This window comes from Thermobia domestica, chromosome 8 (assembly GCF_964235325.1).
Source record: "Thermobia domestica chromosome 8, izTheDome1.hap1.1, whole genome shotgun sequence".
NCBI lineage: Eukaryota > Metazoa > Arthropoda > Insecta > Zygentoma > Lepismatidae > Thermobia > Thermobia domestica.
In genome coordinates, this window is record NC_137461.1 from 141,205,924 (window position 1) to 141,219,549 (window position 13,626).

The window sequence follows — 13,626 nt, forward strand, 5'->3', positions numbered from 1 at the left end:
TTTGGCAATCGAGTTTCAATAGCATTTGTCATTGTTTCGTAGTAGTAACGCTCCACGTGTAAACATAAAATATAGGTTCTGTACACTGTACAGAAATATGCCGCCGGCGGAAAATAGTACCGGTATCTAATAGAGTCATCTTTCATATGCAGTCGCTTATTTTATCCGTCATAGAGCACTTCTAATGATTTTACACTAGTAAGCCCACACTTGTAAACCTAAAATACAGCTGGATTACTTTGTATTTAATTTTGTCGTCTGCAGGAATTTGTTCCCTATGAACATACCTTTTCATGTAAGGTATAGAATTTTACCTGTAAATCTTCCCAAGTGTGGTGTGCACCTATTTTTATCCGATTGTATTCCTCTCACGAGATCTATAATCATGGAAAACTTTTTACCTTATCTTTAGCGGTAAAAAAAAACAGGGAAGTTAGGTTTCCTTTAGAACTTCGGCTTGTACAGGAGAAAATCATGTACGAACTGATAATACGTCCTCATTTCTTTAAACAAATATTCAACCTTCGAAATGTTAAGATTTCTTTCCCATCTCAGGTATGCAATACCGTATATTTCACCAACGGCTGTCTTGTGATTTCTTTCGTGTACTTTTCCACTATCTTCCGTGCATACAAATTCTACATTGTTGTCCACTCGTAGATGCTTGCAACATTCGTCATTGAGACAGTCATATGATCTAAAACAGTCTGAAATGATTGTTGTTCCCGATATTATTCGATTCCTTATTGTGTTCAGTAACGTTTCTTTGTCTCTTCTCAATACTGGCAATATAAAGAACTTCCCTCCAGACCATATTCTACGACACCAAATACCCACTGGCTATCCACTAATCGCTTGCTTATAGCCCACATAACTTCCCTACAATATTTACTCCAATCAACTACTGTTGCTGAGGGCAACTTCAATGCATGCTCTATGAACGCCTATGTGACTCGTTTTAGAAAACACTACGAACAACAACACTTTCTCCACAGTTAACACTGACACTTCGAAAAATGTTCCCTTCTTTGCGGCCTTTTCCCCACATTTTGCACCCAGTGCTCTTGCAGTTCAACGGAGACGATAAGTTCCTTTAAGCTTGTTGATTCTCACTTCCCACACTTTCTGCAGTGTATTTTCAAATTCAGTAATCCATGGGCGTTACAGAAATTCAATAGATCCTCTTTATTATCCTTAAATAATTTAGTAAAGCCCAACGCTATAATCACATTCAACGCACCGATTCGCCATGCTGTTCCAAAACATCGAAAGCTTCCGCGTCTTGAAATAGTACCATCTTCTACATATATTTTTTTGTATTAAATATAACTTTCCTGTCAAGCTTACACACCAAAAGATCAGGTGAGAACTCCAAATCACCATTTCTTACCTCCTTTCTCCTGTAAATTTTCAAAATTTTTGATACCACAATGCTTCTCAAAGTGAAAGTAGAAGTGAAAACACTTAAAATTGTAAATTTCTCAAGTTCCAGAAGTCGAATGGGATTTTTTTTTTAAATCATTGTATTTCTCTAATCGATAAACTGTATTTTATGTTTACAAGTGTAGCATAACTAGTCTGAGACCATTACAGGTGCTATAGGAACTCGTATCACTCCGCAAACCCTTTCTTTTTTTTTTTTAAAGCTACCTTCACTGACTACGTCCTCTCTTCGGGTATACCACCGCACTACAACGCGGGCCCACCAGCTTCTTCCTACCCTAACTCTGTTAGATAGCGTTCATTCTTTTAGGGGCTACCTAGCTCAGGTTGGTTTGTGTTTTGCACATAGTTTTATCCCAAATGGCTCGGTGCTGTATTTATACTGAAATCGTGAAAGAATTTTAACTTTCCAACATTTACTTATCATAGCGCCCTTGAATTTAATCTAAGTCGAATATTGTCATATCGCCCAGTGTAAATCTTTTGGAGAACGATAAGAAGCAGATTAGTGAAAGAGTTGCACTTTTTGAACAGTTTTCTAGTAATGTGATAGTGAACTTGAACTGACGATGAGAAATTCTTACGATACTGTATAGCTTCTCAAGTAAGTTTCAAAGAACTGCGATTATGTGCAGTTCCGAAGAATTTTCTATACCATCGTGTTGTTTCTCTCCTTGAGATTTATAGTACAGTAATTGTCACAAGCATTTTTGATGCTACAACGCTTCTGAAGTGAACGTAAAAATACCAAAGAATTGTAATTATTTGAAGTTGAGAAATTCGGATCATAAAATGTGTTGAACCAATGTGTTTCTCTCATCGAAATCTATAATAATCGTGAAAAATATTTGTGATGTCACAACTCTTCATCCCACCCGTACTTTTGACTTGTTTCGAAGCTCCTTTGGGTCGAATCTATATACTAAGTAAATGAAAGAAACCAAACCAAATCTAAGCTAAACTAACCCAACTTAACCTATTCATGAATAATTATTGTCATGTTGAAAAGCTAGCGGAGTGTAACGGAATGCGATATTTTTTTCATGATTCTATACCAAAGCGTCGCTTAGGTCGACTCCAGCTAAACTACACCTAATTTGAATTACAATTCGTGCTATCGTATTTTATGCGGGCATATTGACGGTCATGAGATGTTGACTTCTCTTAACAGGAAATATAATCTTATTGCCTTTTTAGAAAGTGTTTCATAAGAGAGTAAGTTGAATTAATGGGTGCGGCCAGACTTTACCAGGGCCGAGTATAAATACAGCGTATGGACATATGGCATAAAAACGAGTTCATGAAACACAAACCAACTTGTGGTAGGTTGTCACCAAAAAGTATGAATGCTGTCTAATTGAGTCAAGGCAAGAGCGCAAAGGGTGTCCTAAGGGAGCAGGGGAGCCATTCCATGTCAAATCAACACACTTTAAATAAAAATTTTACGGCACCATTTTAGATTTTGTTAAAATTTGGTATAGTTATAGTGGGTGCTGAGACTAAGGAAAATACCAAATTTCAATGTTTTATCTCAAACAGTTTCTGAAATATGGGGATGTAAAATTTGCAAATACTAGCCAAAAAAAAAAAACGTGAACAGACTTTCTTTATTTAAATCGCTCTAGGAACTGCAATAGTTGAGCTAGAGAGCTGGAAAAGGTGTCGTTTTGCAGCATTTCGTATGCTCTTTGTAATACTTCTAATCCAAACAGATTACTCAAAATGTGCATTGCTATGTCAGTTTATTTGCGCAGTCAATCATTTCAGCATTTGGAAATTGAAGTTAAACCAAGTGTATTGACGTTTCACATAATGCTATTGCTTAAACTTATGGCTGTCTTTTATTACTATATCAACCTTACTGGCTTTCTCATTTGTAATATTCGTATAATTTGTGATTTTTCAGAAAATTATAGTATAGTTCTACAGGATGAAGCTCAGAGTTACCACTGGACAAGCCAACAGGCTACTATACATCCCTTTGTTATATATTACAAAGAGGAAGACAAAATTGAACATGTGAGCTTTGTCATTGTTTCTGATTGCCTAGAGCACAATACTATTGCTGTGTACACCTTTCAAAAGAAGCTAATTTCATATCTAAAACAAATTTCAGACACTTCCAAAAAAGATTTACTATTTTTCAGACGGTTCTGCTGCTCAATACAAAAATAAGAAAAACTTTCTGAACCTTTGCCTTCATGAGGAAGACTTCAACATCAAAGCCGAGTGGCACTTTTCAGCCACAGCACATGGGAAGGGGCCTTGCGACGGAGTAGGGGGTTCCGTGAAGAGACTGGCAACTCGTGCAAGTTTGCAAAGGCCATACCACAACCAGATCCAAACCCCACGAGATCTATTTGAGTGGGCAGTAGATAACATAACAAACATAGATTTTGCCTATTCCACTCAAGAAGATTATGTTGCTTCAGAAATGTTCTTAAAAAGCCGGCTTGAAGCAGCGTTAACAATCAAAGGAACACAGCAATTTCATGCATTCATTCCCAAAACTACATTAAAATTATTAGTGAAACACTTTTCAGATGATGTGCAAGGTTGGGAGAGGGAGATAACTACATCGCCGGACAAAATGAAGCTACAAGACATATCAGGCTACGTTACCACTGTGTATGACAACAACTGGTGGCTTGGGTACATTTTAGACAAAAATGAAGAACTTGATGAAGTGAAAATAACTTTTCTTCATCCGTGTGGACCAGCTACATCATTCTTCTACCCAACACACGCGGACGTCCTGTGGGTGTCAGTTGTGGATATTCCCACATATTCCGTTTACTCCGATTGGGAGAACATACACTCTTGTTGAAAGTGATGTAAACCAAACCCAATTGGCTTTTTCAAAATATAATCTGTAAAGGTCCGAGATTTTTTTTTTTTTTTTTTTGGGAAACTGCTTTCAACTCAAAACTTCCTCAGGTTAGTTATTGTTACTTTATATTTTATATACAGTTGTTTAAAAATTAGCGTTAGTACCTATTATGTTAAATTCTTATTTATTGAAGATATGTTTGGTCCAAATACCCAAATATAGGCTATTAGTGGAAAACAGGTGACAGAAATATATTTTTTTTTAACGATGAACCCATCATCATCCCTTATTTATACTTTGCCATTTGATTTAAAACAGTACCAAGTATTTATGGAAGTATTTTGAAAATTTTAAATTATGTACTTTTTGGAAAAAAATTAAATCAAAATTTTAATTCGTATTTTGAAAAAAAAATTATTAGAACCTATGTTGTGTTGTATATCACTGGAAAGAGCATACGAAATGCTGCAAAACGACATCTTTTCCAGCTCTCTAGCTCAACTATTACAGTTCCTAGAGCGATTTAAAGAAAGTATGTTCACGCTTTTTTGGCTAGTATTTGCAAATTTTACATCCCCATATTTCAGAAACTGTTTGAGATAAAACATTGAAATTTGGTATTTTCCTTAGTCTCAGCACCCACTATAACTATACCAAATTTTAACAAAATCTAAAATGGTGAGGTAAATCGGGTGTGTTGATTTGACATGGAATGGCTCAGGGGCGTCAGCGACGGCGGGAATACTTCCAAATGAGGATAGTGGTAAAACACTTCATATAGAACAAAAACATATGCCTTGCATGTGGCACAGCTATGCGACACATCTACGATCAGTCTGTGTATTACCTTCTAATATCATTTCATTTCATCATATCATGGTAAAGAGTACACTATGCATTTCGTATTTTTCCTTATTAAATAATCTCAGTAAATTACAGGTATTTGTTCATTTTTGGTCTATATATTCTAGATATAATTATATTAGATAATGTGTATAGTATGGCTTCAGGGAATGAGGGAAATTCGAAATAGTGTGGTAAGTGACAGTCATTTGTTGACATTCCAGGTACGTCAATTAAATGCATTTATTGCAGGGTAGTGCGTGAATTGTACGTTTTCTGTTGTAGCACATATAGTGCATAAATAGGTGATCCAAGGTTGTAGAAATGCCAAATTCATGCGTGCCGTAGCGTTTGATGGGAGATAAAAGAGCAAAATCACTATTTAAGCATAACCATAAAACGGAAATCAAATTATGAATGTTTATTTATGAGTGATCAAACATTTAAACATTTCTGCTGTTCGTGTAAGTTAAACGTACGTTATTCATTTTGTACTTCCTAAGATTAAAAACACAACTACATACGAAGGATTCCTTGAAATCCTAATGTTTTATCCTTTCCAACGCCCAGTAATTCAAGCTACTGCTTCAATTTTCTCTGATATTTCAATACATCTCTAAGTTTTGGTTTTTGGACACTATCATCATTGTCAGTACCGGTACGTTACTTCAAGCCGATCACTGAAACGGGTCGGATATCTTTTGGTTATTTTGATCGTTACGGATCACGACTTACAACACTGCTTATTATGAACTTCTGTGCTTAACAGTACGTTCGTTATGTGCTTGCAAGTGCAGGCTTTGTATTACATGTTTTTGCGTTTTACCCTTGTTACAGGTAAGATTTACATATAGCCTATTCAGATATCTTGTATATGTTCCTCTTTCGAAATCAGAATCTAGACATCGGTTTCTTAAATAAATTTTACAAAACTGTGACCCCGTAAAATGGGAATTAATGATGTATTGTTACCATAAATGAGGAACAGTTCGAAACCGCGTATAGTTTTGTATGTAATAATTGCGAAGCGATCAGGTCTTGTCTTAATGAAACCAAATTTTCGGAAATGTATAGATAAAGTGAAGTGACTCTTACCTAGAGTAGGGCTACGAAGTAAGTATAAAATAACCTATATCATAGCTATGAGGGAGCTCTCCTTCATGGATCGTCTGTTAATTTCAAAGGATTCCACACAAAAAAACAGAATGTCAATTGAACAAAATTTTCAGACTATTATGCTGTCTTTGTCCATACCCATGCATTTATTCAGGAATGTGTATTTATTTTATGTGTAATTTGTATTTAAGTTCCGCTGATGGGAACTAAGAAACGTGCAGGTTAAGGATCTGAGACCATGCATTTTGTTAAGATCTATTCAGTTCTTTCGTGGGGCCGCGGTGGCTCAGTGGTAGAGCGTTCACCTCTGGTGCTTGGGGTCCCGGGTTCGATTCCAGCCCCCGCTAAGTGAACTTTGTGGTGGACAAACACCGTGTGCGTGGGTTTTCTCGGGGTTCTCCCGTTTCCTCCCACTTTCTTCATTCCACCATTTCATCCATTACTCATCATCACCGTCTCCTTTAGCCTAACCGGCATAACCGCGGGACGTAAAACTCAAAGATTTCATTTCATTTTTCCAGTTCTTTCGTGACGAAATGTATTCTGAGGACCTTCAAACATTATCCTATAGGAGGAGTGGCATTTCTGGGTGCAGATTCTCTTTAGGAGGGTTAAACGCTATAGTACACATATACAGCGTTCTAACATATACCATAATTTGCCTATTGAAAGTAGTAGTCTTACTATACGTTTCAGTACACTTAAGAATATTTGTTGAAGTCGGAAGATAAGAATTCATCTCAAAAAATCTTGGAAAGAAAATTGTGTGTTGGTCGATCGTGAGTGCTACTGTAACGACTTAAGATGTGGAGTAACTTCAATGTGTTGCATTGTATCCGTCATTTTTTTGTGAATAAATTATATGTTTTCAGTAATTTTGTTTCATTTCAGGTAGGCTAATTAGAGTTCCCATTCGTATCAACATTAAAGGAGTCCATGCCCTATGTTATAGTACGTGGAAACTTAACTGCTTTGGGTAATAATCATTCACAGCCGTGGCGAGTGTTAGTATCTGGTTTAAAAGGTAAGTTTGATCTTATTGAAATATGCTAAAATTTAATCATGTTCCTTCCTAAATGAACTATATGGTGTAAAGCCCCGAATTTAAATCTGCCTTTGATACATATTCCGTTTCCAGTGTTAACAGTCTCACGGGAAGTTTCCTTTATTGACAGAAATCGCAATCTAATCTCTTTTAAACACATACACATTTTTAAAACACTTTTTTTGGGTTTCAGATGTGTCATCATACTTCCTCCCCAAATGAATGTAATTTATTTTTCTTATGTAATATATACATATTTGGATTTATCATGTGCACAAGCTTTTTCATTTTTATATTCTTCATATTCCGGATTTTTTTATTTCAGGTGTTTTCTCGTTTTATCGCTGAGGTTTCGGATAACTACGTTTTGTGCTGTTGAAAAGGTCTGTATTTCTTAATGTTGCAAGTAAAATATTAATTACCTGACAGTCTTCATTCAAATGTGGTTTGGTTTTCTTGTTTTCTCACATATTTATACTTATTTTGTTGCACATGCTTCGGTTCCTTCCTTATATTTCTTTATTGCAGTATTGATATTGGTTTTATGTATGTGTGTATAACTAAGTTTGTGTAGAAAATTTGAATTTGCATCATTCTTTCACATTACCTCTATCACTTTTTGTTGGAAGACTAAACTTGTGAAGTATTGTATGTATACTGTCTTCTAATGTTCTAATTTCGTTTCTTGGTGACACGTATCTTTGAGTACTTTTATTTGAGGCACATTCCTCTGTATTGTGGTATTCTGTTGCAAATAAAGGTTATTCATGTGTGAGTCAGTCGTATAAATGATACTCGGTTATCGACTTTCGGAGTAAGTATCTAACTTGAAATTAAGAAAATATTATGTACTGTACATAACAGTACCTACATAATCAAGTTGTAAGAAAATTAGTGTTGTGTAATATTGTTTAAATAAAGTATATAAGATTTTTTTTTAAGTGGGGTGATTTTATTCAGAAGTGCAGTGTAAGTATTTCTTTAATTGTTGATCATCACTTGGATTGGATTGCATTTGAACGTCATTTTCAGCACTGAGGTTATATGATACGTTGATCTAGAGCTTAACGTAGGATCCGAACCACACGAGGTCCCGCCGGGAATCGAACTGGAGTTCTAATTAAAAGGAAAAGTGAAATGACTTCCCTAAGATTTGATTACCAACGATGTTATTGAGCATGAGAAATATATATAAATGAAAGGAAAATGAGGGCATCCAGCACTAAAATCTAGTGTGGCGAGTGAACCTTACTTAACAATATTACCACGCAAAGTTCGCTTTGATGTAATTGACTCTATTCTTCCGTGTTCAATGAGGAAAGAACGCAAATATACGATGGAGCAGTTTTTCGAGTACCATTCTTCAAGGACAATTATATCCTATCTTAATTCGAACTCATATATACCATAACCATTATCATCATATAGAGTTTGATAGAGTTCGCTTTATATAGCTCAAAGTCTCGGACTAATGAAGGTGTTAAGCATGACATTTCCGCGAGTGCTTTCCGTCATTATTCGTTGCCGGTAAGTTTCAAAGACATGAGTTAACAATGGTCATGTTTTGCATTGACATAAATATTATAATGAAAGAGGGAACTGCAATTCTTGTTTAGGTTATCGAGAGAAGGAACTTCTAAAGGGTAAAAGGATCAAAGATAAGGAAGTTAGGAAGCATATTTGCATGAAAATAAAGTGAATCACATATTGGCCAATGCATTCCTCACCTAACAGACGTAGGGCGTCAGCAGAAGTGACGAAATTAGTTTATTCATTCATTAGAAGAAGAAACGGGAATTTATTCAACGTAATTTTCACGAATATATCCGTAATTAAGCAAAGTAAGCTTTCTGCGTTTCATCCGTGTTTTGTTTAATTTTAAGTGTCATTTCAGACACACTAACAGCGCGAATACAGCAATTGACAACTCTGATGATTAACAAAGTTAGTGTATTTGGAACGCCAGTTAAATAAAACAGATGAAACTCCAGAAGTTTAATTTATTTCACTTAGGAATGAGAATATCTTCAATGTGTTACCGCTAAGTGTTGGAATAGTTTACAATTAACCATTCCTGAAGGGCATAAACCGATCATAATGTTCACGCTATAAAACTGTCTACACCTGCGTTATTACATCTTTTTCAGTTTAAAATATAAAGTAGCTGTGTAATTTGAAATTGTGGCAAATCTATATAATTTTTTTTTTTTTTTTTTTTTTTTCATAGCGAATGCCAAGTTACTTTAAATTTTAAATTGTAAAGAAAATGTGTGTGCAAAGGAAATTTAGTCTTATAACAGAAAATTATTGCAAATGATGGTAAAATAATTACTTCGTAATGGAGATCTGCATCATTAATTAATTAATTAATTAATTAGTTTCAGTATCCTAACTCTCTCCCAGCACTTTAGTGGTTCCATCGCAAGTGTGCCGAGGCACCACGTTTAAAAATGGTTGACCCACACTATGACGTGTCGACCTTCGAAGTTTATTCATTGTATCTCAGTGCTGGAAAAATCATTGTTAATACATTGAATATTTATAAGCTGTCATACGTTCGATCATAGCCATACCGTAAGATAACCATCTTCATAAATACTATCAGCTTGCAAATTGTGATCATTCCAGCACAAATAGTCTTGGAGAAACCAATGGTAATATGTGAAGCAGTTTTTTAGACATTTCTTCTCAGATACATGTACGATTATAACCATCTCGTCACTATCATTCTACCACAGGTGCTATCTGCCATCTGTTAGGGTGTTATGGGTGTAACTTGTAAACGTAACGCAAACCATGTTCGAAAAAACTTTACAAAATGGCAGAAGTGGACGCATAAGACCTTGGTTCGTTCAATATAATAAGGTGGTTGAAGCAAAAGAATTCATCGTGGACAAGAACACCAGATAATACTTATCGAAATGATAAAACCGAGAACACAAAAAACACTAAATATGAGCATTGGCTTTCAAGACAGAATATATCCCCATCAGAGTATAGAAAAAAAGTGGAGGAAAAGAAAACTTTTAAATTAAAAAAAAGAAAAAAGCTTGAATATTGTGCGAAAACGTATTACGAAGGAAGAGTATATGAGGCGCTCCGGATAGTAAGGGCGAACTCACAAATTGAGTTCGCCCTTAATATGTTCTGAACACTTTATATGGCCACGTGAAATTTCCAAATAATTATGAAGAGAGGAAACACTAGGCCAAAGCCGATAAAATTCACTGAAAAATCTGTAGTATAGTACAGAGTGACAATTAATGAACTGTATGAAATAAAACTAATAATTTCTGAACGGTTCGCGTGATGACGTCCAAACTGCGTGGCTGACCACAGGGAATGATGGGAATTCGTATGCGCATGCGACGAAGCCCACTGCCATTTGGATGGGTTCGTCAATAAGCAAAATTGGCGCATTTGGGAGACTGAGAATCCGCATTTCGTAATGGAGACTTCTCTCCACCCTGAACGGGTAACGACGTGGTGTGCAATGTCCAGCCATGGAATAATCGATTCGGTATTCCTTGACGGCATGATATGTGACGATTTTGGAAAATGATTTCGTATCCATTATCCAAAGTGACCCTGATTTCACAAGATGTGATTCATGCAATACGAAACTCGACCCCATCGGACCATGGGAGTGTTTGATGTCCTGGATGAGTATTTTGGGGACCGCATTCGTGCTTTGGGGTACCCAGAGGCCACTAGAAGGGTACTCGCTTGGCCGCCATATTCCCCGGGTCTGTACCCATATAACTCATTTTTGTGGGGCTATGTTAAGAACAAGGTGTACATCAATAACACTAAAACCATTGTCGAGCTGAAAACGGCCATTCAGGAGGTCATCGACAGCATCGATGTTCCGACACTTCAGCGGGTCATGCAGAAGTTTACTGTTCGTCTGCACCACATCATCGCCAGAGATGGCAGACATATCGAACATCTCATGACCTAGATCCGAATGTCTGTAGTGCCGTTTACATGTGCAATACAATTTGTGTACTACTTAGTTTGTCACTAATTTCCGTTGTATTTCATATAGTTCATTAATTGTCACCCTGTAGCTGTAATGTGAGATATTATAAACTGTGAAAGTAGGAAGATACGAAGAACAAACTGGGATTTGTTGTAGGGATATATTAAGTTATTAATGATTGTTGGCAAATAGTACTGAATATTTAGTCTCATGAAATTGGATGATGAATGTAGTTTGTTCATCATGAGTTCGTTTACTGCTTTTAAGATTTAGATGAACTTGCCGATAGTTTGTTTATTGTCATTAGTATTTAGATAGATGATATGTGAGTGATGAAAGAGTTGTATCAGGTCAATATTAAGGATAATATAGAATACCAAAAGGCAGCCGAAAATAAATGGTAGATTGAGCTACTGCTAATTAATACTTAGAGGAGTGATAAACAAAGGTAGATATTTTTTGAGTATGGCATATAATATAGTGATACTAATATCGTTATTATTGGAAGAAAGAAAATGATGGTACGAAGCGCATGAAATGTGAAGTCTGAACGCAAACACGAGGTGGTTTCCCGTTCAACTGGTATAATATGTTTCGTATGAAGGGTGCCAATGAATTGCATTGGTTTGATGGATGTCTATTTGCGTCGTTTATCTGCAGCGAATCTGTATGGGACAAAACCTACTACAGTTTAAAGGTATTGGCTGACACAAATTTTGTAAAGGAAACAACTTTTATACGCTGATTTATCCATATTTCCATATTCGCCTACTAGCATGTAAAAGGACGATCCTGTTGTACCATGCAGATTTGTAATGCTAAATCGTAAATCACATCTTTAAAAATATAAGACTTCTCTTGTGAGCAAAAGCCAAAAAACATGAAAATTACAGCTCTGTGGTAAAATTTGAGCGTAAACGGATTTTAAATTTTGGGTGTGACGTTGTTTTTTCATGATTGTGATAAAATTCACGTAAATTTTTCCAGGATATTTTTTCCTGTATTACAGTTTGTAGATACTCTCGTTTCAAAGGGGAAAAAATTATGGTTTGTATAGTAGAACTCAACAAAATATACAATAGTAAGATACAGTTTTTGTTAATATTTATTTTCAGCTGATGATATACTGAACTTGAAAAGATTTCAATGCGGCGATTATCCTGACGATTTTACAATAGCCTTTCTTCAACATCCGTGTGTAATCCTAACAGCATTGGAAGTACTTGGTTATCGAGTTGTATCTTCATCGTCATCGTCTAATAATGAGTACATGTGGACTATGAGAAAAGAGTTTAGTGAGCCAGAACCCATACCTCAGAACTCAGAAAGGTGAGATATAAAAATATTCATCATAAGAAAGTATATTTTTTCTATTTTGAATTTAAGAAATATTAACGAGGATGTAATTTTTGTTGTTGTAATTAATTTGTATATTTAGTTTTTTTCTCTTCTTTTCTTTCAGACAAAATATAATGTGGGTCATTTTCATTTCTAATGTAAACGACTCAAAGAACTTACCTAATTTATTGATTTTCTTTCAACTTTTATTTCGTATGATTCACTTCCAAGTTAATTTGACGTAAATTAAGATGATTGTCCTGTGCTTACTAGTATCTTCTAGTGATGCATAAACGATTTCAGATTCTATAAATAAATTCTGGAAGTATTCACGTAAGTTATTGTATTACGAAATTATGGACCTATCATATTTTGTGGTAGAATGTTTGCTGTCTTCACTGGTAGAATTGCCGGGACACAACAGCAATTAAAGGGAGTTCGTGAGGATGCAGTGAATGGGAATTATTACTTAGGTGACAGCTGTACATACTAGCATGTTTTAACGTACAAACACAAGCATCTTGAGGCCTTCAGTATGAGTCTATAGTGTATGTGCTATTTTTTGATTGATGATGATGATGAAGGTTCAGAAATGGCAGTGCAAGTGTGAAAGTTTTTATTCTACCTTACGTCCGGAGGTCCATGTTAAGTTTAATTTTGATTCCTTCGTTCGATTGGGAAAGTTCTTATATGTCTTTCTATGGATGATTGGTGATTGTGTAGCTTTTTTGATTGGTGAGAGAGAAAGTAACTAAGGAAAAAGTATGTTTAATTTTGATTCCTTCGTTCGAATGGAAAAGAGTTTATGTGCCTGTCTTTTCATGATCGAGTTTGTGATTGGTGTCGCATAGCAGCGTTGTTGTATTTGGCATCACGGTAATGAGCTTTTCAATGAGTGTATTCACATTTCGTCATTTTTGTTTACTCTGACACCCACATGATGCTCGATTTGGGCACACTATGGTGTATTAAAGTTTTATTTATTATTATTATAGGTATTCTAAACCGAATAAAATAAAGACAGGCCTG

General features: G+C 35.6%; 1 protein-coding gene across 7 annotated transcripts in view; it reads left to right on the forward strand.

Annotated features, from left to right (window-relative positions):
• The window catches only part of LOC145693252 (ankyrin repeat and death domain-containing protein 1A-like), a 76,329-nt gene that overhangs the window by 2,472 nt on the left and 60,231 nt on the right, over positions 1 to 13,626 (forward strand). For 4 of the 7 annotated variants that reach the window (XR_014132732.1, XM_081769084.1, XM_081769080.1 and 1 more), the window contains exons 2-3: positions 7,124 to 7,256; positions 12,375 to 12,588. Coding sequence is in view for 5 of the 7 variants with exons in the window: in XM_081769084.1 (XP_081625210.1) it covers positions 7,169 to 7,256; positions 12,375 to 12,588 (302 nt within the window). In the remaining 2 variants the exon portion in view is untranslated. Of the gene's footprint in view, positions 1 to 5,190; positions 5,213 to 7,121; positions 7,257 to 7,602; positions 7,661 to 12,374; positions 12,589 to 13,626 lie in introns of those variants that run through there. The other 3 variants (XM_081769081.1, XR_014132731.1, XM_081769082.1) reach the window with 3 other exon arrangements.